Here is a 24,591-nt window from a genome sequence, read left to right on the forward strand (position 1 = left end):
GACCCTCGTGCACTGATGCACTGAGACCTGGCCTGGTTTTAGGAGGTTCCTGACTAGCTCGGATAACTCCCTGGCCTTCTCCTCCGGGAGAAACACCTTCTTCTGGACTGTGTCCAGAATCATTCCTAGGAACAGTAGACGTGTCGTTGGAATCAGCTGCGATTTTGGAATATTTAGAATCCACCCGTGCTGACGTAACACTACCTGAGATAGTGCTACTCCGACTTCTAACTGTTCCCTGGATCTTGCCCTTATCAGGAGATCGTCCAAGTAAGGGATAATTAAAATGCCTTTTCTTCGTAGAAGAATCATCATTTCGGCCATTACCTTGGTAAAGACCCGAGGTGCCGTGGACAATCCAAACGGCAGCGTCTGAAACTGATAATGACAGTTTTGTACTACAAACCTGAGGTACCCTTGGTGAGAAGGGTATATTGGGACGTGGAGATAAGCATCTTTGATGTCCAGAGACACCATATAGTCCCCTTCTTCCAGGTTCGCTATCACTGCTCTGAGTGACTCCATCTTGAATTTGAACCTTTTTATGTAAGTGTTCAAGGATTTCAGATTTAAAATTGGTCTCACCGAGCCGTCCGGCTTCGGTACCACAAACAGCGTGGAATAATACCCCTTTCCTTGTTGCAGGAGGGGTACCTTGATTATCACCTGCTGGGAATACAGCTTGTGAATGGCTTCCAAAACTGCCTCCCTGTCGGAGGGAGACTTTGGTAAAGCAGACTTCAGGAACCGACGAGGGGGAAACGCCTCGAATTCCAGTTTGTACCCCTGCGATACTACCTGTAGAATCCAGGGATCCACTTGCGAGTGAGCCCACTGCGCGTTGAAATTCTTGAGACGGGCCCCCACCATATCTGAGTCTGCTTGTAAAGCCCCAGCGTCATGCTGAAGACTTGGCAGAAGCAGGGGAGGGCTTCTGCTCCTGTGAAGCGGCTGCATGGTGCAGTCTTTTTCCTCTTCCTCTGCCCCGGGGCAGAAAAGAGTGGCCTTTTGCTCGCTTGTATTTTTAAATGTTCTATAGTTAACAAAATATTGTCCCTATCCAGGGTATCAATATTCTCAGTCAGGGAATCCGACCATGCGACTCCAGCACTGCACATCCAGGCTGAGGCGATTGCTGGTCGCAGTATAACACCAGTATGTGTGTATATACTTTTTAGGATATTTTCCAGCCTTCTATCAGCTGGTTCTTTGAGGGTGGCCGTATCAGGAGACGGTAACGCTACTTGTTTAGATAAACGTGTGAGCGCCTTATCTACCCTAGGGGGTGTTTCCCAACGCGCCCTAACCTCTGGCGGGAAGGGATATAATGCTAATAATTTTTTAGAACTAAACTTTTATTCTAAGCAGCTCAGGAGAGCCACCTAGATTGCACCCTTCTCGGCCGGGCACAAAAATCTAACTGAGGCTTGGAGGAGGGTCATAGGGGGAGGAGCCAGTGCACACCACCTGATCCTTAAGCTTTTATTTTGTGCCCTGTCTCCTGCGGAGCCGCTATTCCCCATGGTCCTTACGGAGTCCCAGCATCCACTAGGACGTCAGAGAAAAGACGTGTTTGCGGGTAGCGCCGGCGGGTAGCAGCGGGTCCTGGATGCTGCTGCTGCTGCGCCGTCATCAGCAGAGCGCAGAGCGCCCGCATCTCAGCAGCAGAGCCGGCATCATGTGACTCCCCCGCTCCCCCCCACCTCCTCCCTCCTCAGGAGTGCACCGCGGGCAGCGTTAGCTGAGAGCCTGGACGCGGGGAACCACTGGTACTGTCAGTATGTGTGTGTGTGTGTGTGTGTGTGTGTGTGTGTGTGTGTATGTGCATGCTGGCTCTGATGTGTGTGTGTCTCTGTATGCTGGCTCTGACAGAAGGCTGCACTGTACAGAATCCTTGAAGGAGTCTGAGAAATCACACAGAAATATCTCTTAGAGGTTGGTGAAAACTAGGGAGGCAGCGCAAGGATGATAAAGCAGAATTGGTTCAGAATATTTTTTTTCCAGTTTTCCTACTCTAAAAACTAGGTGTGTCTTATGGTCAGGAGCGTCTTATGGTCCAAAAATACGGTACTTTTTTCTAGGAGCTCAGGAGAGCCCCTAGTGTGCATCCAGCTCAGCCGGGCACAAGATTCTAACTGAGGTCTGGAGGAGGGTCATAGTGGGAGGAGCCAGTGCACACCAGGTAGTCCTAAAGCTTTCTTTAGTTGTGCCCAGTCTCCTGCGGAGCCGCTATTCCCCATGGTCCTTACGGAGTCCCAGCATCCACTTAGGACGTCAGAGAAATTGAGATGAATATTTAGAGGAAACTGACATAATATTCAAAAGAGAGCTAATCAAGTGTCACGGCAGCTCCACCAAATGTAGCGGAAGGTACCATCAATAGGGCAGAGATTCTCAAACGCAGTCCAGGTTTTAAGTATATCCATGCATGCCCACAGTTGACTTAATCAGTACCTCAGTCAATTTGATTTAGCCATTTGTGCTGAGCCATGGATATCTTTAAAAAAAGGACTGTTAGGGTGCCTTAAGGACCACATTTGGGAATCTCTGGCATAGGGGTGCACGCGTGGTGAAACTGACTACCAGTGGTATAAAAAGGATCTACTTATTTTCCTAAATTTTATCACAAATGGAGCTTGCAGCCATGTGTTCTGCAATATCTCTCCATTCCACTCATCCAAAGTCTCTATGAAGTCTCTGTACCAGGCAAGCTCATGAATGTTTTTGGTTGACTGATCATGGGGTTGAGCTCATCATATAGTACTGGAATAAGGCATTTGGCTTTGAGAGCCAGACAAGAGAGGCTATAGTTGCTATCCGACTCATAGACCAGACCCTGGAAGAGAATGAGCTGCTCAAGTGGATGCATTGAGCCAACTGTGTAGGACATAATAATGTTTGAAGTACAGTAGGACCACTGTAGGAGTTTTAAATGGATGATGGGTTGTTGTTTTTTTTAATACTGATAATTTGGGAAGAGCTGTTGTAAAAATGTGAAAACATCAATGAGATACTAATCAGTAGGGCCAGTAAAAGGTAAAAATTGGGGGAGGTCATATACTGTATGTTAATATCATTAACACAGCCTATTCAATAAATGTGATATTGATTCCAAGTTTCATTGATTCCATTTTATATGAAACAGCAAATAAGGGAAATTAGCCTGAAACAATCAACAGAAGAGCCTAGTAATTACAATTCCTCAATATTGGATTTTTTTACATTGTTTTTGTAAATTCTATATTTAGTAGAGCAGTCACTAACAATAACAAATGTCATGGAAAAAACAATGTACATGCAATTTTTGGTGTAGGTGTATAGATGGTTTACACTCATGTGCCAGAAAAACAGCCATTTCCATACCCAGTGCATTTTCCCCCCCTCCCCCCCACGCATTAACTGGTATCATCCGCAATTGAAGCACTATATTACACAAATATCTCTGCAATCCGTTGTCATATAAGTCACAGCTAAGATGGCAGTATAGCATGATTTAAACAACTCTGAATGAAGCTTGATAGTAGGTGTCATAGAGATGGGTCACTCCATCTCCAATATCAACACAAATTTTGGATTTTTACATTCAACAATTGCAAGGGTATATCTCGACTATACAACAAGAGGAAAGACATCCAGCGTGCAAAACTTCTGTGTTTGATTATAAACTCTAGGCTATTGTGGAAAGTATTGTATTGCATGCAATGTAACATCCAACTGGTGTACAATAGCAAAATGTAATGATGGGGCCACAAGTAATATTAGTGTTCAAACAGTGCAACGTTTCTTTTCTCCTAAGGGGTATAGGAACCGACAACCCACTCTGGTCCCATTGCTGTCCTCACTGCTCAAGGCTCGGAGCATCGCCTTGGCTCGTGAATGCCACCACTGGACACAGGATGACTGTAAATGTGTTGAGTTGAGGTGCTAACTGTTTCTGCCAGATGTGCGATTACTAGTATGGAGAAAACCCAACAAGACGATGGACCATACCAAAAATGGACAGTCCAGGGTGGCAATGGATCTGTTATAGTGTTGGTTTTTTTCAGCTGGCACCCATTAGAAGCCCTGATACATCTAAAGATATAACTGACACAAGGTAACCATCCTTCAAAAATCATTTGCAACTGATCATGTCATGCATTCACTTACTCAGACGGGAGTGGGCTCTTTAGGCATGACAATATGCCACAGCACAGGTCAGTTGTCACCTAATTATGGCTGGGGGAGCATTTCTGAGTTTGGCATCATGAGTAGGCCCAAGCAATCGCCGGATTTGAAACCAATAGAACACGTGGGATGCAATTCAACGTGCCATTAATGGTCTGGTTCCACCACCAGTGAATATTAAGCAATTGTGGACCATTATTCAAGAGGTATGGTGTATACTATCTACACAGTACTTCAGAGAGCTTGGGTAAATACTCATATATGTGCTTCCATTCCATATTTACTGTACACACCCACACACAATAAAATCCCTGCATTCAATGTCTCCTACACTTCGTGAGGTCTACACGCAAGCTATGATATGAAATGCAGATATAGACATTCGCTACGTAGGAGAGAGCTGTAATTGAAGTCTGAGAGAAGAGGGTTGTGAGAACAGGAGGGTAGAGGGTTCCTGCTCCACGGAGCTCACAATCTAGGAGGTGGGGGAGACAGACAGGTGACATGAGGTGCGAGCAAGCAAAAGGCGGCCTGATGGAAGGAAGGAAGTGAGGGACAGACGGCCAAGGCATGATGTAGTGGGTTGGGAGAGTGGCCTCGAAACTAGGTTATGCAGAAGGGTACACTTTGATGAACAGGTTGGTTTTCAGTGTCCGTTTGAAGCTTTGCAAAGTTGGGGAGAGTCTAATAGAGCAAGGGAACTCATTCCAGTGAAGGGGGCAGCGCAAGTAAAACCTTGGATTCGAGCATGGGATGCAGTGACCAGGGTAGAGGAGACGGTCATTGGCCGACCGGAATGGGCGTGAGGGACTATGTAGGGAGATTAGGTTGGAGATGTAGGATGCAGTGGAGTTAGAGAAGACCTTGTATGTGAGGGTGAGGAGTTTGAAGAGGATTCTGTAGGGAAATGGGAGCCAGGGCAGGTTTTGTCGAAGGGGAGTGGCAGATGTGGAGCGGCGGGAGAGGAAGATAAGTCTATCATATCCAGACATTTGCATACCTCCCAACATTTTCCTGCAGTGAAGGACCCTTGTACGCAGTGAAGCTGCACATGCCTTGTTTTTGGCACTGTGGGGGCATGCCCATCGCTCTGGGAGCTGCTAGCCATGCTCCCAGCCCCTCTGTTAACTGTGAATAAATGCTTGAAGTGGCCCCTCACTACTGCTTTTAAAGAGACCCCTCTTTCCATGTACATTTTATGCCTCATAATATTGCTCTAGGTCCTTTTATGCACCATAATAGTGTCACAGTTAATTTTATGCCCCATAAAGGTGACCTAGTTTACATTATACCCTACCACCAGTTTATATCATGCCATAATATAATCTCCCCTGTTCACAATTTGCCACATTGTAGTACTGCCAGCACACATTATGCCGCACAGTGCCTTGAGTACATATCATGTCACAAAGGGCACTGACCAACCAGATCCTACCTGAGGGGGGATAGTTCCTAAAGCAGGAATTCCAATTTGCGTGGAAATCTTAAGGTGACCATCCACTACTCAGACTTAAGGTGACCATCCACTACTCAGACTTGTCTGAACTGCAGAATGCATCAGATTTCTCTTGAACTCTCCCGGGAGCGTCCCGGGAATCAGATCGGACCCTGGCTTTAATTTTCACTATTGACTTCATATATATCTGATGCGATCTATCATGTGCTGACAGATCACATCAGATATATCTGATGCACACATGCTACATGTGATTGATCTGATGCGATATTTAAATATAATAGGCTGGCCAGGGAGATGCCAGTCAAATGACGCTTCAGATGAATCTGATCAGATACATCTGAAGTAAAAAAAAAAAAAAACACTCCGATGTGCACCTGATTTCTTCAGATTCAGATAAATAGTTGGGGCAGCCACAAAGATCTGTAGTTCAGTCATATCTGACACGGGACTGCGCATCGGATCGGTAGAGCCATCCGATGTGACACTTTTCTTCAGATTTTTTGGTCAGATGCATCGAAATCTGAAGAAAAGTGGCCAAATCGGACTAGTGGATGGGGGTCTTTAGTTAGGCACACTGTACCCTTCTGGGACAGCCCTAATCTCTGAGCTCAATTCATGCCCCCTGGCTGTAATCAAGGAGAAGCCTACTCTTTGACAGTGCTGGGTGTACTGATTAGCTCAGCTGTATCTGTGAGCATGAAACAAATTGTGGCAGATGGATCAGTGTGGAGCAACTGAAAGGGAGAGGGTTTGCCACTGATGGGTCTCCTTTGCAGGGATGGGCAATGGGCCGGGCCTAACTGATTAGTAGCCAACTTCGGGAGCTTTGCGGACAACTATTTAAGCTGGGTCTGGGCCACCCTAACCTTCAGGGCCCCATAGCAATGGCACCCTTTGTCATGAGTGCATGTGATCTAGTCTAGTGTTGCAATGCTTTATGTTGTTACTCTGCAAATTCATTGGCCCTTCAATAAGCTTTAATGAAAAACATATTTTTCATACGATAGGCAAATGTAATAGCTAAAGCCTCCCTTTTCTCAGGCTCAAAGGAATATGGGAACCTTTACATATACAGTACATTTTTGGAAATTATTTAACAATTTAGGTAATTTGTTAGAAGTTTAATGGTTCTTTGATGCTCAAGTAACTTATAATAGAACAGAGTCATGTAGTGTTGGAAGTAACGTCAGGGTTTGATACATTAGGTTGACAGTGGCCGCATTGACATTCAAAACGTTGACGTAAGAATGTCAACATTTTCAGCATGTTGATGGTCAATTGTTGACAATCCATTTTTAAGGCTTGCCTAACCCTAATGTCAACATTTTAACCATATCCACATAATTTCGTTATGAATGTTGAAGACTGCATACCGTAACGTTACCGGTATAACCTCTCATATGGATACCTTAACATGCACATCAGGAATTAAAAATCAGCAAAATATTTCCTCTACTTAAAAATATACAAAGCACAAATGTATGATCTCAATAATAATATGACGGCACTTATGACTGTTTACTCTGTAGTGTAATATTTCCTGAGCAGTCCGATAAGAAATGGAGAACAGAAATGCCCAAATAATCCAGATTATTGCCGGATCGACCTGGCAATCCAACCAGGGTAGTGAGCATGGTTGGACCGCACGGAAACGGGTAACCCAAGTAGCCTGATAAGATTTCCCGGCGTTTGGAGATGATATAACCTCCAAGCGCCGACAGAAGAGTTCCACCGAACACGGTGCAGTGGGAACAGCGATGACCAGGGATTAACCAGGCGCCGCTGTGAGAAAAGGGTCTGTCCCGGGACTGATCCGGTTGGGAACCATGTTCCAAGTCCGGGATGAGACCTGGGACTTTGGTGTAAAAGGGATAGTAGATGCACAAAGATCAGTTACCAAAGTTTTGAATTTCCATTTATTGCAAGTATAATGAACTCAATTAACTGCAACGTGCCTTCCGGAATGGTATGTCACGTCCAGTAACTTTGCTTGTTTATCCTCAAACACCATAAAGGTGTCAAAACTACCATATACGGCGTACATGTGGGGTGCCCATCATCAAAGCAATGCTCAGCAGCAGAATGCGCTCACTGAATTGACACCATTGGGTTAACATCTGCAATTATCATCATCATTCCATTTTTCCAGAGTATCAACATTTTCCAGAGATATAAAAAAAACTATAAACGTTGCTTATGAGAGCCTACTCTCTACTACAGAATAATAACACTAGGACAAGGACATGACACTGCAACTGGGTCAATATAGTAAATAAAATGATCAATTCCAGGAAAAAATTCTAAATCATGGTCAGCAAAACTATAAACGTTGCTTATGAGAGCATACACTCTACTACGGAATAATAACACTACCAGTGTATAGAACAAGGACATGACACTGCAACTGGGTCAATATAATAAATAAAATTATCAATTCCAGGAAAAAATTCTAAATCATGGTCAGATAATAAGAGAAAACACAGTGCCACCCGTGAACTGATATATTCACAGCCCACACGTCTCGCCCTTTATTTCCTTTTGTCATGGGTTCCTGTAAATGTAAAGCAACTACACAGAGCTATTCCCACAAGTTCTCTTAATCCAGCTGCATCAGGAATATAATTGATTAAACAACCTTAAACAAAATACAGGTTCCATTCTCAAGATTCACAACAAGAAATAAATATAACAGCCCTTTAAAATTTGGGACACAGCCTTAATTATATTTGATATCCTCCAGTGTTACGAAGGTATTTGCGGCAGAATTATTATTTCATTTGTAGGAAAACAATACCATGCACCATCACAATTTTGTGGCACATTTCCATATGCCAGGTAAAGATGGTCTCCGCAACATTGCTCGTCATGTGTTAAAACACGCAACTGCCTGCAAGACATTAACCACGGGATTGGCGTATAATTGCTCTGCAGCGAAAGGGTTAAAGGCTCATCTGCTGCAAATGGAACACAACACTATCTTCAGGGATTGTAATAAATGTAGGGAACACTGCTAGCAAAAGAGTTGCTGTCCAAATAGACTGACATACACAGGCCAATGTAGCCTCTAATGACAGAGTAAGATAATGACAGGCCCTACTCCAAATCAGCAGGAAGAGGAAGATCAATCTCGCTAGAGTGAAAGAAAAATGCCGCCTTTCCCCTGCGTTCGCTCATCTCATACATATCTATCTTCAGCAGCTGCTCCGTACTGCGGCGCTCTGCATTATCTTCACGAAGGATCAATAACAATTACACCTTCTCAAAAACATGACACATAGCGGGATTGGGCTGACATTTCACTTAGGCCTACACTGATCTCAGTTCATCCGATTCCAGCCTTAAATTCATGTCAAGCCCAGGTCTACTCAGAGTAAACCCAGGGTTAAAAAGGAAAAAGGAAAAAAAAAAAAAAAAAGAAGAAGCAGCGACAGAAATAAAAACAGCTGTTTTCGTGGAACAAGTAAACAGCATCTACTACAATGTCCGTGGCTTTTAGAACTGACACATACGTTCTAACGCACTTGTATTGTCATCTTTATCACGGGAAAAACTTTACAGTGTATACCTGTATTTATATGGACATCTCAGTCAGCGCATTCAGAAATGATAGTCTAGAATTAATTCATTTATTGGTTTAGACGGAGACCCGCAGGTTGCCGTAGGTCAGTTAGGAGGCAGTGTAGCTAGCAGGGCATTCTGAGACTTGCAGTTCCACAACAAATACAGAGACGCAGATTGCCCAGCTATGAAGATAGATAAGGGGTTATGAAAAGGAAGAAGGGATATGGGATATAATTAGAGGACACGTCATCGAAAAGGATTCATGTTAACACTGGAAGGAAAGAAGCATTTTGCTGAATTGTAAAACAGATAAAAGGTGTTTAATAAATGACTCACAGTGACGTCTATGTTGATAATATCTCCATCCTCAAGGGGTCGGCTAAAAATAGAGACAAAAAATAAAATAAAATAACACGTGTTAAACACGCTGGTGTTATACACTTTTATTAGGCTATATCAGGCTGCACATCATTCAGTTTAAAGGAACTTGCAGATGAAATATATATTATTTTAGTAATAATATGTTTTGCAGAAATGTTTCCTCCCATCAATACAAAGATGTCTCTCCTGGCCATGTCAGTAATTAGTTATGCAGTACTCATACAAATTATACCCTGGGTTTTATTTTTCTTCCAGAAGACACTGAAGTTTTATGGACTGGAGACCCTATTCAGGTTGGATCGCTAACCTTGCTAAAAAGCAGTTGCTGCGATCAAATAGTTGACGCTCAGAAATAGAGAAAAAACGCCCATTGCAGAAATTGCGAACGCATCGCAATGCGATCGAATAACCATACGCAAATACAGGAACATCAAAGAGTTTTTCCATCTGTGGCAGGCAAGGTCGTCCACAATTCGGCATAAGCAAGAGGCTGGAAGTGGTTATCACTGACATCAGACGCCCACCTGAAAAAACACCTTGCCACACCCACAAAACGCCATGTTTCCTCCCCTAAATGCTGGCTTCCTGTCAATCAAAATGTCATTGCATTGAAGTACAATGCGTTTGCAGAAATAATCGCTAATCACAGGGGTGCGCACGCAGCCGTTCGATAATCGTCTGGATTGCGTTTCTCAAATGTTGCAATCCAACCTGAACAGGGTCCTTAGTTTGCTTATTTCTTCTCACATGGTCAAACCATCTTCTGTACACAAAATGTCCACACAATAGTGTGTGTGTGTGTGTGTGTGTGTGTGTGTGTGTGTGTGTGCGTGCGTGCGTGCGTGCGTGCGTGCGTGCGAGCGAGCGAGCGGGGAGTTTATGGAAACTACAAAAAGGTGTCGGAACAAAAAACTATGTCTGCAATTTTTTTTCTTTACTACTACAAACAAATACTTTGGGGTATATTTACTAAGCTGTGAGTTTTTAAGAAATGGAGATGTTGCCCATAGCAACCAATCAGACTCCACTTAACATGTATCTAGCTGCTTTTAGAAGATAATAGCTAGAATCTGATTTATTGTTATGGGCAACATCTCCACTTCTAAAAAAAACCTCACACCTTAGTAGATATACCCCATTGTGTCTCTTACTTTGTCATTTATCCCCATTTACCAAACAGCAGTGCTGTAAGTAATGTGCAAGACTAAAGGGGCAGTACCATGACTGCATGGGTCTAGAAAGGCACTATGCAGGCTGGAGAGCTGCACAACTCATCCTAAGGATGTGCCAGTCTCTCAGGTTCCTAGTGCCGTGTCCCTCTTCCATGACACATGTGCTGGGGGTAGGGGGTTGTACAAGTCCAGTCCACGGCACATTGTTACCCTTTTACGACATTGAAAAACAGCAAAAAAATAGATTTTATAGGTTTTCAAAGTGAAAACTACCATAATAATGGTATTGCTGCGGGAGTCAGGTTGGGAGAGATAGAGCACTCCTAATGCTCTCTCCTGATTCACTATAGCTTGTAAAAAAATGATGATGTTTTACCTGGAAGGGGCGGTGCTTGATGACTGCATCGTAGATGACATCAAGTACCATTCCCTCCTTTGTTTGAGGAATTACAGCAAACTATAAAGGGGGGCTATTTTTACATAAACACCCACCCCCTCCCACTTGAACACCTGCAGTGCGTAGGACTAGTCCCACACATCCGTAGCAGCAAACGGGTATATATCTTATAATAATTTAGACACTACTTTCTTCTATCTCATCTCAGCAAACAGAATGGAAAACGTACTAACAGATGGCAATTCAAAGACTAAATAAGTTCAAATTTACAGAAAAATGAGGAGAAGACAGACCTTATAATGAGGGAATGTTTTACACAGTCTTCTTGGTGAGAAGAATATTTGGACCGACAGATGTGTCCTCATATATCATTGCTCCAGTCGCATCAAACAGGCCCTCTCAGCACTCCAGGTCCCATGAGCCTTTGCAAGCATCAGGCATCTTTTCTGCAGAAAATGCCTTAAGGTGGGTACACACTGATAGATATATCTGCCGATCAATTGATCGGCAGATATATCTATGGATGGATCGGGCAGTGGGCATGAACTGGGCGGGCGTGTACACATGCCCACCCAGTTTAGCTGTCAATCACCGCTGGCTACCGCAGCATGTGTACGGGCGGTCAGCCGACCACCCGTACACACACAGCGATGAGCCAATATATCGGTAGATGCGCGATATGTTTTGTATATCTATGTGCGACTAATAGGGGCATACACACGGGGCGATTTTTGCCTATTTTCTAAGTGATCTGTCTAGATCGCTTAGAAATTAAGCACGGATCGCTCCGTGTGTACACCCCATAGCGATGTGCGATCCTGCGTGTTGCCATCGCCCGCTCAGATCTTTGGCACATGCAGGTAAGATCTAGTTAGATCGCCCAGCATGTGCATAAAGAAAACTGGTTAGCACAGATCGCTCAGCACACATTGCTGTGTGTATAGCGATGTGTAGATCATTTAGCACACAGCACAAGTCGCCCCATGTGTATGCCCCCTACGTCTCTGAGTCTGCATAAGAAGTGCTACAAAACAAGGGGCAGACTAGATGGGCCAAATGCTACTTATCTGCCATCAAATTCGACGTTTCTATGTTACAATGCAGCGGCCACAATTTTTTTCCATGCCAAGCTCCGTTGTGCTTCGTATACAGAGGCAGTCGCAAAGAGATATACAAATGTTGCATATCAAATTAATCAGCACCGTGTCCTGGTGCCTCCTAGTCGCATTGCGTTGTGACTAAGATGAATTTTCGGCAAGAAAAGACACCATACTCTAGTACGGGAGCTGGCAGCTCACTCCAACCAGGCATCTCGTGCTGCATGGCATACTGATGCTAGATGTATGAGAATATATCTATAACAGTAACGCAAGAGAGACACTGTAGGGCTAGATGCATCATCGCTTGGAAAGTGATAAAATGGAGAGTGAAAAATTACCAGCCAATCAGGTCCTAACTGCCATGTCACAGGCTGTGTTTGAAAAATGGTAGTTAGGAGCTGATTGGCTGGTACTTTTTCACTCTCCATTTTATCACTTTACAAGCGATGTGAGACAAGCACACCCCGGAGCCAACAGCACAACACGCAGGGGTTTTTTATTTTTATGCATTTGGCACAAACACTGTAATTTCAAATTAGTACTAAAATAAAACTATTGGACGATTGTAAAAGAGCAGTATAATGAAGAAATAAAAAATGTCCTTTATTACTGTCAATTCCAACCTTTCATCATGTGCGTGATACGAACAACTGCAAATGCGTTAAGTCTGGATGTACAGCGGTCTCTGGATTTCTTTTTGACATTTAAAAAACCCCAAAACAAACTATAAACCCGTCTATTGCATAATGGTCCCCATACATTAGCGTCATATTGCTGCAATTTCCCAATCCCTTAACGGACAAGTCGGTGAATCAAAAAACTTTTCCCCCAGCAAATTAGGGATTTTCAAATGAATTTCCCCAATTCCCCTATGGCTTGCCAATCATCAATAGTCGCCAATCAGCGGTTCCTGTTAGTTCCACCAAAGAAACAGGCTTTTTTCCCAAAAAAATTCACAATGTTTTGTTCTGGCAATTCAATGAATGCCCGCTTATTTCACAGAAAAATTTAACCGTTTACATGCAAAAACGCAGGATCCGGGATAAATTCCTGAAACCGTGTGTTTTCACAATTATGACTGAGAAAAAGTGTCAGTTATTGCGGATTTAGATTCTTCTGTCTCCTGGCAGGTGAAACAAAATCCCCGATAATGCAGGCTATGGGCATCAATGGATTTACCCCCAGGGATCAATCAGTCGCGGTAATTTACAGTCGCTAATTGAATTCCACCATATGACTTATTGCAATTGTCCTATTAGGAGCAATGGGGCTTCATGTTGTCAAAGTCAGAAAAATATCACTATGCACACTACCATATTTGCACCTCATACATGTCCGCTCTGCGCATGCGTACGCTCTCCCGTGCGTGCGCATACCCGCTGTTACGTGCACCCGCAGGCGCACGGTATGCGCATTTACGGTAGAGTTTCTGTGTGCCCAGCGTGCGACTCAATCGTTACATATTTTAACTATATAATGTATTTTGTAGATCATGGTCCCCTTGATAGATTCTGAAAGTTTAGTTAATATAGCATGTTCATGGACAAAGAGATCCCTCTTTGTTTGATACGAAGGGTCAGACAAGGGTCATACAGTGGTGTTTAGTATCCATCGGAAGAGTATTTAATTAGCAATATTCCGGTGTTGGTTTGAAGCGGATTAATCGCTCGTGCGAATAGTTATGGACATAAGAAGTTTATGTACTTTTACTATTATTTGCACTTACTTATCCATGCGGCGGGAAACCTAGTTTCCCACCCACCTGAGCAGTTGGAAATAGACACAGCCCACCTGTATGAATCAACCTATGACCTTTTGTTATAATGCGAAGACGAATTCCTGTGTCCAATGAACAATGAGATTGTAGGGACCATTGAATTGTATTGTGTGTAGGGCATAAATAGACAAGCCGATCATATCCAGCTCACTCTCTTCAACGGTTCTCATCACTGATAATCGGGAGCTGGATATTCAGAAAGGCGCATGCGATCGTTTCCCCTTGTGCGTAAGTTTTCTCCGCAATCATATTGTCTTTATTGTTATTGTGAGCCATATCTCTCTCTCTCTCTCTCTCTCTCTCTCTTCCTCTTTCTCTCTCATTTTCCCTTAAACGTAATTGTATTGTATTGTATTTCCTGTGTAGTTATCTGGTTAGTTAGTCTATGTTATATTGTAGTGTATGACTTGTATTGTATTATTCTTTTTCAAGTATAACATTCATATAAGGCGTTAGACCCTAAGCCCGGTATTTGTGTATTTCTTATAGTGTTAAGTATTCTCAGAGCGTCGGTGACGCTCGAACAGCTTTTAAGTTAATAAGGTTACACTGTGTTGCATCTACACTCTATCACTACACTAAGGTTTTCCTGTATAAATACATTGTTCATGGTTTACATATAAAGGTTTAACATTGTGAGCGTCAGCGCCGCTGGTGATCTCCTCGTGGTCCCGAGCGTCCGCTACGCTATAGCGAACCATTACGTTAGTCGGCAGCCAATAGCGTGCCTGCCTGTGATCTCTTGGCCGTGAGCGAACGTGACGCTTGAGCGTCTCGACTACGGCTAAGCGATTGCTACGCAACGTGCGTACCCTTACGGTACTCCATACGTCAATAGCGTACAGTGTTCTTAGACCTCTTAAAGGGTTTTAAATAAGATAAATATTTGGCTTTATCAATTGGCGGCTCGTCCGTCCTTCACATATCTCTGCTAGGTAATTTCAGCAGACATTATCCATCAGCAAAGGGCGGGAGATCATATTCCTCGTAGTGCTGTCTGGATAAGCGTCTGCTTCGCTTAGTAAAGGGTGCTGAGGGAATCCGGAACCGGAGGTAAGAACAACACGCTAGTGTCTTTTAAAACTGTTTATTTCTGTCTTGCGTACGCACACACGCATATCTGCATTTCTTTTTATTCGTGTATTTTCATATATCACTCTCCTGTTTGCCATTTTATAATTGATAAACGTGCTAAGAGAGATTTGTCGCTATTTCATAGTTAAAGTGTAAAAGTAATACATTAAGGGATAAATTGCAAAGCACGCACGCAGCTCTACCTAAAGATACAAGGAGAGATTGGTGTGGTGCTCGGTAGATGATCGAGGATCATCTACATTGATAAACGTGTTAGTTGTGTTACGGTGGATAAAGACTGGTGTACACGTGTCTCTAACAAAGGGTGAGACTCGCGTACGCAAAGGCCGACGCACGCAGCGTATATTACGCAACGGAGCGTCCGGGTACGCCCACGTAACTCAAATCACACGCTAGTGTTATTTTAACAGGCGAAAAGGTGGCGACGCGATAAATAGCGCAAGTCTATTTTAGTGTCCGAAATTTAGACTAACAGATCCTTCTCCAAATTTACAACACATCTGGTCTAAAGGAAAGAAAATTTCTGCGCAAAAATAGAAATAGAAACAAAAGTGTACATGTGGTGAGTGAGTGTTTGCATATATAAGTTTTTACAATTTTGGGGATTGAACCACAGAAATCATCGAGTTCTCGTGAAATTACATACGTGTAAGTGACATGCACGGTGGCTAGGGAGGCATCCCTTGTTAAACATATAAAGAGCATTAGAGTGTAGCAGACCAGGAGGTCATACTGTAGCAGACCAGGAGGTCAGACCAGGAGGTCGCATAACAGACCAGGAGGTCTAGGTACAGCAGACAAGGAAGTCCACTATACAGTTCAAGTAGCCCAACACCAAGAAAGGTTGGGGCGGAACCCATATAGGCCATAAAGCTCAGGCTGAAGGAATTCGCAGCTGCCGAATGTCGATTCCGTTGGTCGCTCCGTACATAAGATTAGTTGCTTATGTGCTGAACGATTGTACCGCACGTAATTGTGTGCATTAGTTAGTAATCTGACCTAGTACCATTAGTGTACGAAAGGGGTCATAAACGCTATTTGTACATTCTAACGTGATTTGTGTAATTTTTTATTTTTAAAAGGGAAGTTCGCTGGTCACTCAGGAATTATCCAACAACCCCACAGTTACTGGAAAGGGTTAATGCTCTGCGGATCACACTCACATGTTCCAGTAAACAAAGGTTCATAGGGGCCCTGGGTCGAGTACGCCAGCACTATATCAGTGTGGAGGTCGTATTGGTCGGCGTGGGCGAGTAAGTGGGGTACTCGGTAAACTACCACCGTCAACCTATCTTTGAATATTTTGTTTTTTTGTAAGGGTTCGCTGAAGACCCTGATATAAAGGTCAGAGGTAGAGCAAGCAACACCTGCAAATTATGGGGGCCAGTTGTTCAGGAAGGGGGCGATCAACCTCGGTTCGGGTTGATTCTATAAACCGACCAATCGGGTCGGCAAGGTACGTAATGTGTGAAAAATACGGTTCACACACAGAAATTTTATGTGATGAATGGGAAAGAATGACTGTATATGACGGGGAGAAGTTCCCAAAAGTAGGCAGCTTTAGCCCAGATGTGTTACTGAATCTAAGGAGGAGGATATGTCTCATTAAATCAGCAAAGAGACGAGTTAAACATTTTGATTGTTTACAGTTATGGCAACAGGAAAGTGAATTGCAAAGAGAGTTAACTGACATATCTGACTCTTATCTTGGGAGGAGAGACATGGCAGTGGAGAGGATTATGGTTGCGGAGAAAGGCACAATGTTGAACAATAAAAACGCACTTAGCAACTGTATTATAGATGATAAGAATAATTGTAATAAACATAACAATGATAATTGTAATACTGTTAAATGTACAACTATTAACCTATGCAAGTTGCACCCCATGTTAAACTTCCCTCAGGAATACAAACAAGAAAGTGAGCCCAGCCCGATGTCTGCACCTCTTCCAGCAGCCATCACACAAGACATCCAGGTGGACGCGACCAAATCGGTAAAGGCAATAATCAAACCCCCTAACGGAGGGTCAGGTGAGGTCGTGTCCACAGGTACGTACAATGGCCCTCATTCCGAGTTGATCGGTCGCAAGGCGAATTTAGCAGAGTTACACACGCTAAGCCGCCGCCTACTGGGAGTGTATCTTAGCATCTTAAAATTGCGACCGATGTATTCGCAATATTGCGATCACAAACTACTTAGCAGTTTTAGAGTAGCTCCACACTTACTCTGCCTGTGCGATCAGTTCAGTGCTTGTCGTTCCTGGTTTGACGTCAAAAACACACCCAGCGTTCGCCCAACCACTCCCCCGTTTCTCCGGCCACTCCTGCGTTTTTTCCGGAAACGGTAGCGTTTTCAGCCACACGCCCATAAAACGCAGTGTTTCCGCCCAGTAACACCCATTTCCTGTCAATCACATTACGATCGCCGGAGCGATGAAAAAGCCGTGAGTAAAAATACTATCTTCATAGCAAAGATACTTGGCGCAGTCGCAGTGCGAATATTGCGCATGCGCACTAAGTGGAATTTCACTGCGATGCGATGAAAAATACCGAGCGAACGACTCGGAATGAGGGCCAATGTTTTATATCACGCACAAAAAAAATGTACCCCATATTGTAAGACCAAAACAAGATGATGTAATTGAGTTTAGTCCTGTCAGGGTGATCACAGTCCCCGATGGGAAGACTGACGATCAGGGAATCCATCCCGTCAAGGACAGTGCAATGCGCTGTCCCTGGTCCCGGACCGAATTGAGATCAATTATGTCTGAATTTCCTGATCCCAGGAAAAATCTAGTAGCATGTCAAAGGTTTGTTAAAGAACTAGGAAACTCCACAGAACCCACCAACAAAGAGTGGCGGACAGTGCTGAGGGCATGTTTGCCCTCCAGTGTTGACCCTGCGAAATTTATTGCTGATTGTAAATTAGACACGGAGGTACCTTGTACGGAGGAACACAATCAGGAATGTATTAAGCAGATCAACCGACAGTTGGAAGTATATTTCCCAGCCATTGTCGAGTGGAACAAAATCTTCTCCATAAGACAAAACAAAGGGGAAAGTACTTCTAATTATTTTCACCGGGCATTGCAGGACATGACTAGGTATACGGGTATAGAAAACATCGAAACAAGTGCACCGCACAGAGAAGTAGCAGTATCTGTGCTAATGGATGGTTTAAAGGAAGTGTTGAGAGCAAGGATACAGATCACCAATCCATACTGGAGAGATAAATCAGTAACTGCATTAAGGGACTCTGCTGTTGGGCATGAGCAAACCAGCATCAAGCAAGGGGAAACAAAGAAGCCTCAGATCCCTGTGGTTAAGTCAAAGGTGACAAGCTGTTACAACTGCTTAAGGGAAGGTCATGTTGCACGAGATTGCAGGTCTAGAAGCACACACAAGGTATATACACCCCCTAGACAACAACATAACCATGATATCCAAGGAAGCAGGGAAGTACAGGGAAAACGGTTGATGGTGATGAGCATCCAAGCATTAGAGGAGACATCAAATCAACCAAAACCCCAGGCCATTGGCACATGGAGGAACTCAAGGATTTGTTATCGTTGTAAAAGAGAAGGGCATTATGCCAGTAACTGTAACATCCCACGTAAGGTCAGACCCCCTAGACAATGAATATGACACATCTAATTATAATCAGGGATCATATAGGAAGAATTTTGAGCCACACCCATGATATGTAGTCAGGAAAGGTGATCATTAGGACTGATGGTAAGCCTGAGGTAACAGTTAATAAATTGGGAGGTCATTCCCTGAAGACACAGGAATGACCGGGTGAAACGTTGTAAATGTATCTGTGAAATGTTTCTTTTCTCTCCCCATCTCTGACGATTATTGGTAGGACTCAAACATTGCATATCTACTTGGTCTTTGCAGAAGTCTACCAAACCCCAGCATGACCTATCCGCATCAATGTATCCTGGCCAGATACAGAGGGTGGAGTATGGAGGTGCTGGTGGGGGGGGACTGCGCAAGGAAACCATTGGACATGTAGATATGACAGCCTGATGATCTGACAATGTTTTAAAATGTTTGAAAGAAATTTTTTTTTTCCTGTTGTTGTTTATTGTTGGTTTATGTAATATATATTTTTATGAATTGTTCTCTCTCTTTTGGTTTTTTTTTGTTTTCTCTCTTCTCACTCATGTTTTCATGTTTTAAAGATGGTATGTCACCCATCAGTTAGACAAATGGTAATGCAAGATTTTTGCTCCTTACAGAGAGATCGCTGATTTGGAAGGAATATTGCATCACTGGAATGTTCGTTTGGAAGACTGAGAGACAGCACCTTTGAGATGACAGCAGAACAAGAAGAACGACAAGACTAGAGAACTAATTATCGTAACAAGTTTCTTTCCCCCTCAAACTGTTTTTCTGTATCCCCATTACAAATTTCTTCTTTTCTCCTCCTGTAAGATGGACTTGCCCCAAGAGACTGTGATATGGATTTTCCTGTTGACCATGATGTTGACCAGAGCAGTCTGTTCCGGCGAGAGTACCATGGAGGTCGAGAAAGGATCCAGAAAGGTTCTGATGATAAAGATGGAGGCGTAGTTTTCCAAGAACAACTTAACCAACAAGCAAAGGCGAGTACCGGAAACGATCTAGCAGCCATGTTATTTGTAAACATTGTGAAGGATTGTTAGCTGAAGAAAACTGTATCTGTAGGCTCTGTGACAATGTAGTTGAGGATGGATGCATCAAGAAATGCCAATCCAGTTTTAATATCCACATGGACCGGCATCCATTGAGTGACTATCACTCCTTAGTGGGTAATGTGTTAAATCAGACAGATTGTTGGGTATGCTCTCAAGTACCTCAAGGCCATAGCAAATCAGGGCTAGTACCATTTCCTTTAACGATAGGGGAGGTACTTGAGCTAAAGGGTGGGAGACCGGTGGACAGGAGGTTTAATATCTCCAGCCCTCCTAGTTTGAAGCTCCACCAATATCATGTGGATAGATCCCTAATATGTTTTAACATTACCAATCCCCGAAAGCCGGGAAATTGGGAAGTGTCATGGAGTAACCAAACCATGACCTTTTCATATAGAGCAGATAGAATGCCGACAGATACAGAGCTTATACGCCACATAGCAGTAGAGAAAAATCTTTCCGATATAGGTATACCCTAGGAAGTAGGATTACGAGAGTTGGAGAGGTATCACCAGGATACTGTGCACATATCGTACAAACGGATACGTGTACTAGACAGATGGGAGAATTAGGGGTAGGAGATTTCACATGGAGGATGTGTAATATGGTTATGTCCTACTCCGTCCCATATGTTCTCCCCGATGATGCATATTTCATATGCGGGAGGAAGGCGTATAAGTGGCTTGCCCCAAACTCTGAAGGATTGTGTTATATTGGAAAAGTACTGCCTGAAGTAATGACTGTATCACATGCCAAAATGAAAGATATACACCGTGGTGCCCAAGCTCCTTATACTCACACCCACTACGAGCACGTAGTTAAAAGGCAACTGACAGAAAGGACAGAGCATTCGGCCTCTGACATGATCCATGAATCCACCGGGATTCAGGTTCTACTTGCGCTAGATTTCACTCGCACCGCTAGAGGAGTGCTGAACTATAGATATATATCTGCGCTTGCAAATTTGTTAGATAATATCACAGAAATGTATGATGACACTTTTAGGTATACTGGAAGAGAGCTTCAAGCTTATAAAACAGAACTGGTTCAGCATAGAATGGTTCTTAATTATCTCACAGCAGTGACAGGTGGATATTGTGTCACACTGGCAACGCAGTACGGCGTGAAATGCTGCACATATATTACGAATAGTACCGAGGATCCGGTCGAGGTCATAGACCAAAAGATGGATGACATTCTCCAATTAAAGTGGGAATTTCGCAGGAGACACAATCTCACCCTTGCTGCTGTGGGTAATGAGCTGACTGGTTGGGTGTCATGGTTGAACCCGCGAAATTGGTTCTCTGGTTTAGGAGAATGGGCTCAAGGAGTCATAATGGATGTAGGGAAGTTTCTCCTATGTATCTTGGGTGTCGTCATAACGATTGGCTTGATATTTAGATGCGGTCAGGTTTTAATGAAGTGCAAACGTAGTACCAGGGTAATGAGTCTAAGGAGTGAGGAAATTGTAATTCCAATGGATTTGATTTATGACCCAACGGTAGAAACAATGATGTGATGAAAATGCGATTATACGGTCCGTTTCTTTCACCTGTTTTTCCGTTTTCTCCAAGGTAAAAAAAAAGACCCACTTGGACAAGGAATTTGATGAACCTGTATACAGATAACTGATGGATTAAAGAAGAAGTTTTGACAACCTTATACACAGATATTTGATGAACTATGCCATAGACCCCCAGTTTCCCTAGAAATTTTAAATTTACGCTAGCCCAACACTTTTGTAAGTCTATGGACATTGACAAAGCTTTTGCCCACACTTTTTGGCAAAAGCCCAAAGAAGACTGCATTCAACAGACACCAGACAAGACCTCAATCGGCAAATGTTCATTAACCTGACATAGAATACCACTGCATTTACCATAATTGTTCTTTATCTTCATTTCTACAACCTTCAGGTAATGACACACATAGTCGATAGGGAATACAGGCACAGATATCAGCAATCACATATCCCCCCATTCATGTATCATCAACTAAAATGTGCTCCCCCATTTTGTAATCCGAAAAGAGCTCGGTAAAGTTTGACAGCCCATCCACAGACCCGTACCGCGGGATAAGAAGGAATTCAAATGTATACTTCGCAATACCTCGAAGCTTGATTTAAAACACGTACGGCACGATGATACATGACCCCCCAAACATGGATTCATACACACATGCTTCTGCTATCTCACTAGGTCATACCCTTTTCACACCTTCTTCTCTCCTCCCTTACCCAACCATGGAAATGTATTTACACCTGACATATATTTTTCTCTTTTTGAAATGTTTTAGAAAGTGGCAGTTATTATTGACTGCCAAAGGGTGGACTGTCAAAGTCAGAAAAATATCACTATGCACACTACCATATTTGCACCTCATACATGTCCGCTCTGCGCATGCGTACGCTCTCCCGTGCGTGCGCATACCCGCTGTTACGTGCACCCGCAGGCGCACGGTATGCGCATTTACGGTAGAGTTTCTGTGTGCCCAGCGTGCGACTCAATCGTTACATATTTTAACTATATAATGTATTTTGTAGATCATGGTCCCCTTGATAGATTCTGAAAGTTTAGTTAATATAGCATGTTCATGGACAAAGAGATCCCTCTTTGTTTGATACGAAGGGTCAGACAAGGGTCATACAGTGGTGTTTAGTATCCATCGGAAGAGTATTTAATTAGCAATATTCCGGTGTTGGTTTGAAGCGGATTAATCGCTCGTGCGAATAGTTATGGACATAAGAAGTTTATGTACTTTTACTATTATTTGCACTTACTTATCCATGCGGCGGGAAACCTAGTTTCCCACCCACCTGAGCAGTTGGAAATAGACACAGCCCACCTGTATGAATCAACCTATGACCTTTTGTTATAATGCGAAGACGAATTCCTGTGTCCAATGAACAATGAGATTGTAGGGACCATTGAATTGTATTGTGTGTAGGGCATAAATAGACAAGCCGATCATATCCAGCTCACTCTCTTCAACGGTTCTCATCACTGATAATCGGGAGCTGGATATTCAGAAAGGCGCATGCGATCGTTTCCCCTTGTGCGTAAGTTTTCTCCGCAATCATATTGTCTTTATTGTTATTGTGAGCCATATCTCTCTCTCTCTCTCTTCCTCTTTCTCTCTCATTTTCCCTTAAACGTAATTGTATTGTATTGTATTTCCTGTGTAGTTATCTGGTTAGTTAGTCTATGTTATATTGTAGTGTATGACTTGTATTGTATTATTCTTTTTCAAGTATAACATTCATATAAGGCGTTAGACCCTGAGCCCGGTATTTGTGTATTTCTTATAGTGTTAAGTATTCTCAGAGCGTCGGTGACGCTCGAACAGCTTTTAAGTTAATAAGGTTACACTGTGTTGCATCTACACTCTATCACTACACTAAGGTTTTCCTGTATAAATACATTGTTCATGGTTTACATATAAAGGTTTAACATTGTGAGCGTCAGCGCCGCTGGTGATCTCCTCGTGGTCCCGAGCGTCCGCTACGCTATAGCGAACCATTACGTTAGTCGGCAGCCAATAGCGTGCCTGCCTGTGATCTCTTGGCCGTGAGCGAACGTGACGCTTGAGCGTCTCGACTACGGCTAAGCGATTGCTACGCAACGTGCGTACCCTTACGGTACTCCATAGGTCAATAGCGTACAGTGTTCTTAGACCTCTTAAAGGGTTTTAAATAAGATAAATATTTGGCTTTATCAATGTATTTACCCCATGATTAGTAATATGGCTGAACACAAATAACCCCATAAGTCACAGTACGGCTGAGTGTTTGGTAAGGGATAACGGGCCTGATTCATGTTTGTAAGTAAAGTAAAAAAGCAAGCAACCAGGTATCGCGATCACGGCGCTTGGGATGCCGGCGGTCAGAATATTGACAGCGGCAGCCCGACGTGCAGGATCCCAACACCTGGAAGGTAAGTATGCTAACCCTGCTCTTCTACCCCTTAACTATCCCTACCCTTAGCCTGACCCTAACCGTCCCCTCCTCCCTCCCACAGCCTAAGCCTAACCCTCCCAACCCCGCAGCCTAAGCCTAACCCTCGAAACCCCGCAGCCTAAACCTAACCCTCCCAACCCCGCAGCCTAACCCTCCCAACCCCGCAGCCTAAGCCTAACCCTCGAAACCCCGCAGCCTAAACCTAACCCTCCCAACCCCGCAGCCTAAACCTAACCCTCCCAACCCCGCAGCCTAAGCCTAACCCTCCCAACCCCGCAGCCTAAGCCTAACCCTCGAAACCCCGCAGCCTAAACCTAACCCTCCCAACCCCACAGCCTAACTCTAACTTTCACCCACTGCAGCCTAACCCTAATCCCCTTAGGTCTGACCCTAAGGAGCGCCGGCATACTTACGTTTGGGATACTGGTGCTGGCATGTTGATCCATGTCAGGACCCGGCGTCAACATTCTGATCAGTGTCGGGATTCCAATTGCCGGCATCCCAGGTGGGGCAGACATAATATACAAAGAGATTTATATTTGGATGGGTTATATATATTTTTTTTGTGAGGGTAAAAACTGGCTGCTTTTGCATGTAGCCCACAAATATTGGCTGCTTTATTTTTACGCTGCAATTTAGATTTCAGTTTGAACACATCTCACCCAAACCTAAATCTCTCTGCACATATTACATCTGTCCCAGCTGCAGTGTAAAATGGTTTTGCCCAGTTGCTTGCTTTTTTGCTTTACTTACAAACATGAATCAGGCCCAATGACAGCAAGCTGTCTATACTCACAGAATATTGTTAATTGCAGAATTAAGTACACTTAGCCATAGGTTTACTCACT

At 43.6% G+C, this 24,591-nt stretch overlaps 1 protein-coding gene across 7 annotated transcripts in view; it reads right to left on the bottom strand.

Annotated features, from left to right (window-relative positions):
- The window catches only part of METAP1D (methionyl aminopeptidase type 1D, mitochondrial), a 451,273-nt gene that overhangs the window by 225,007 nt on the left and 201,675 nt on the right, over nt 1-24,591 (bottom strand). For all 7 annotated transcript variants that reach the window (XM_063933469.1, XM_063933468.1, XM_063933465.1 and 4 more), the window contains exon 5: nt 9,524-9,566. In XM_063933469.1, the coding sequence (XP_063789539.1) occupies nt 9,524-9,566 (43 nt within the window). The remainder of the gene's footprint in view (nt 1-9,523; nt 9,567-24,591) is intronic.

The sequence above is a fragment of the Pseudophryne corroboree genome, chromosome 7, assembly GCF_028390025.1.
Source record: "Pseudophryne corroboree isolate aPseCor3 chromosome 7, aPseCor3.hap2, whole genome shotgun sequence".
NCBI lineage: Eukaryota > Metazoa > Chordata > Amphibia > Anura > Myobatrachidae > Pseudophryne > Pseudophryne corroboree.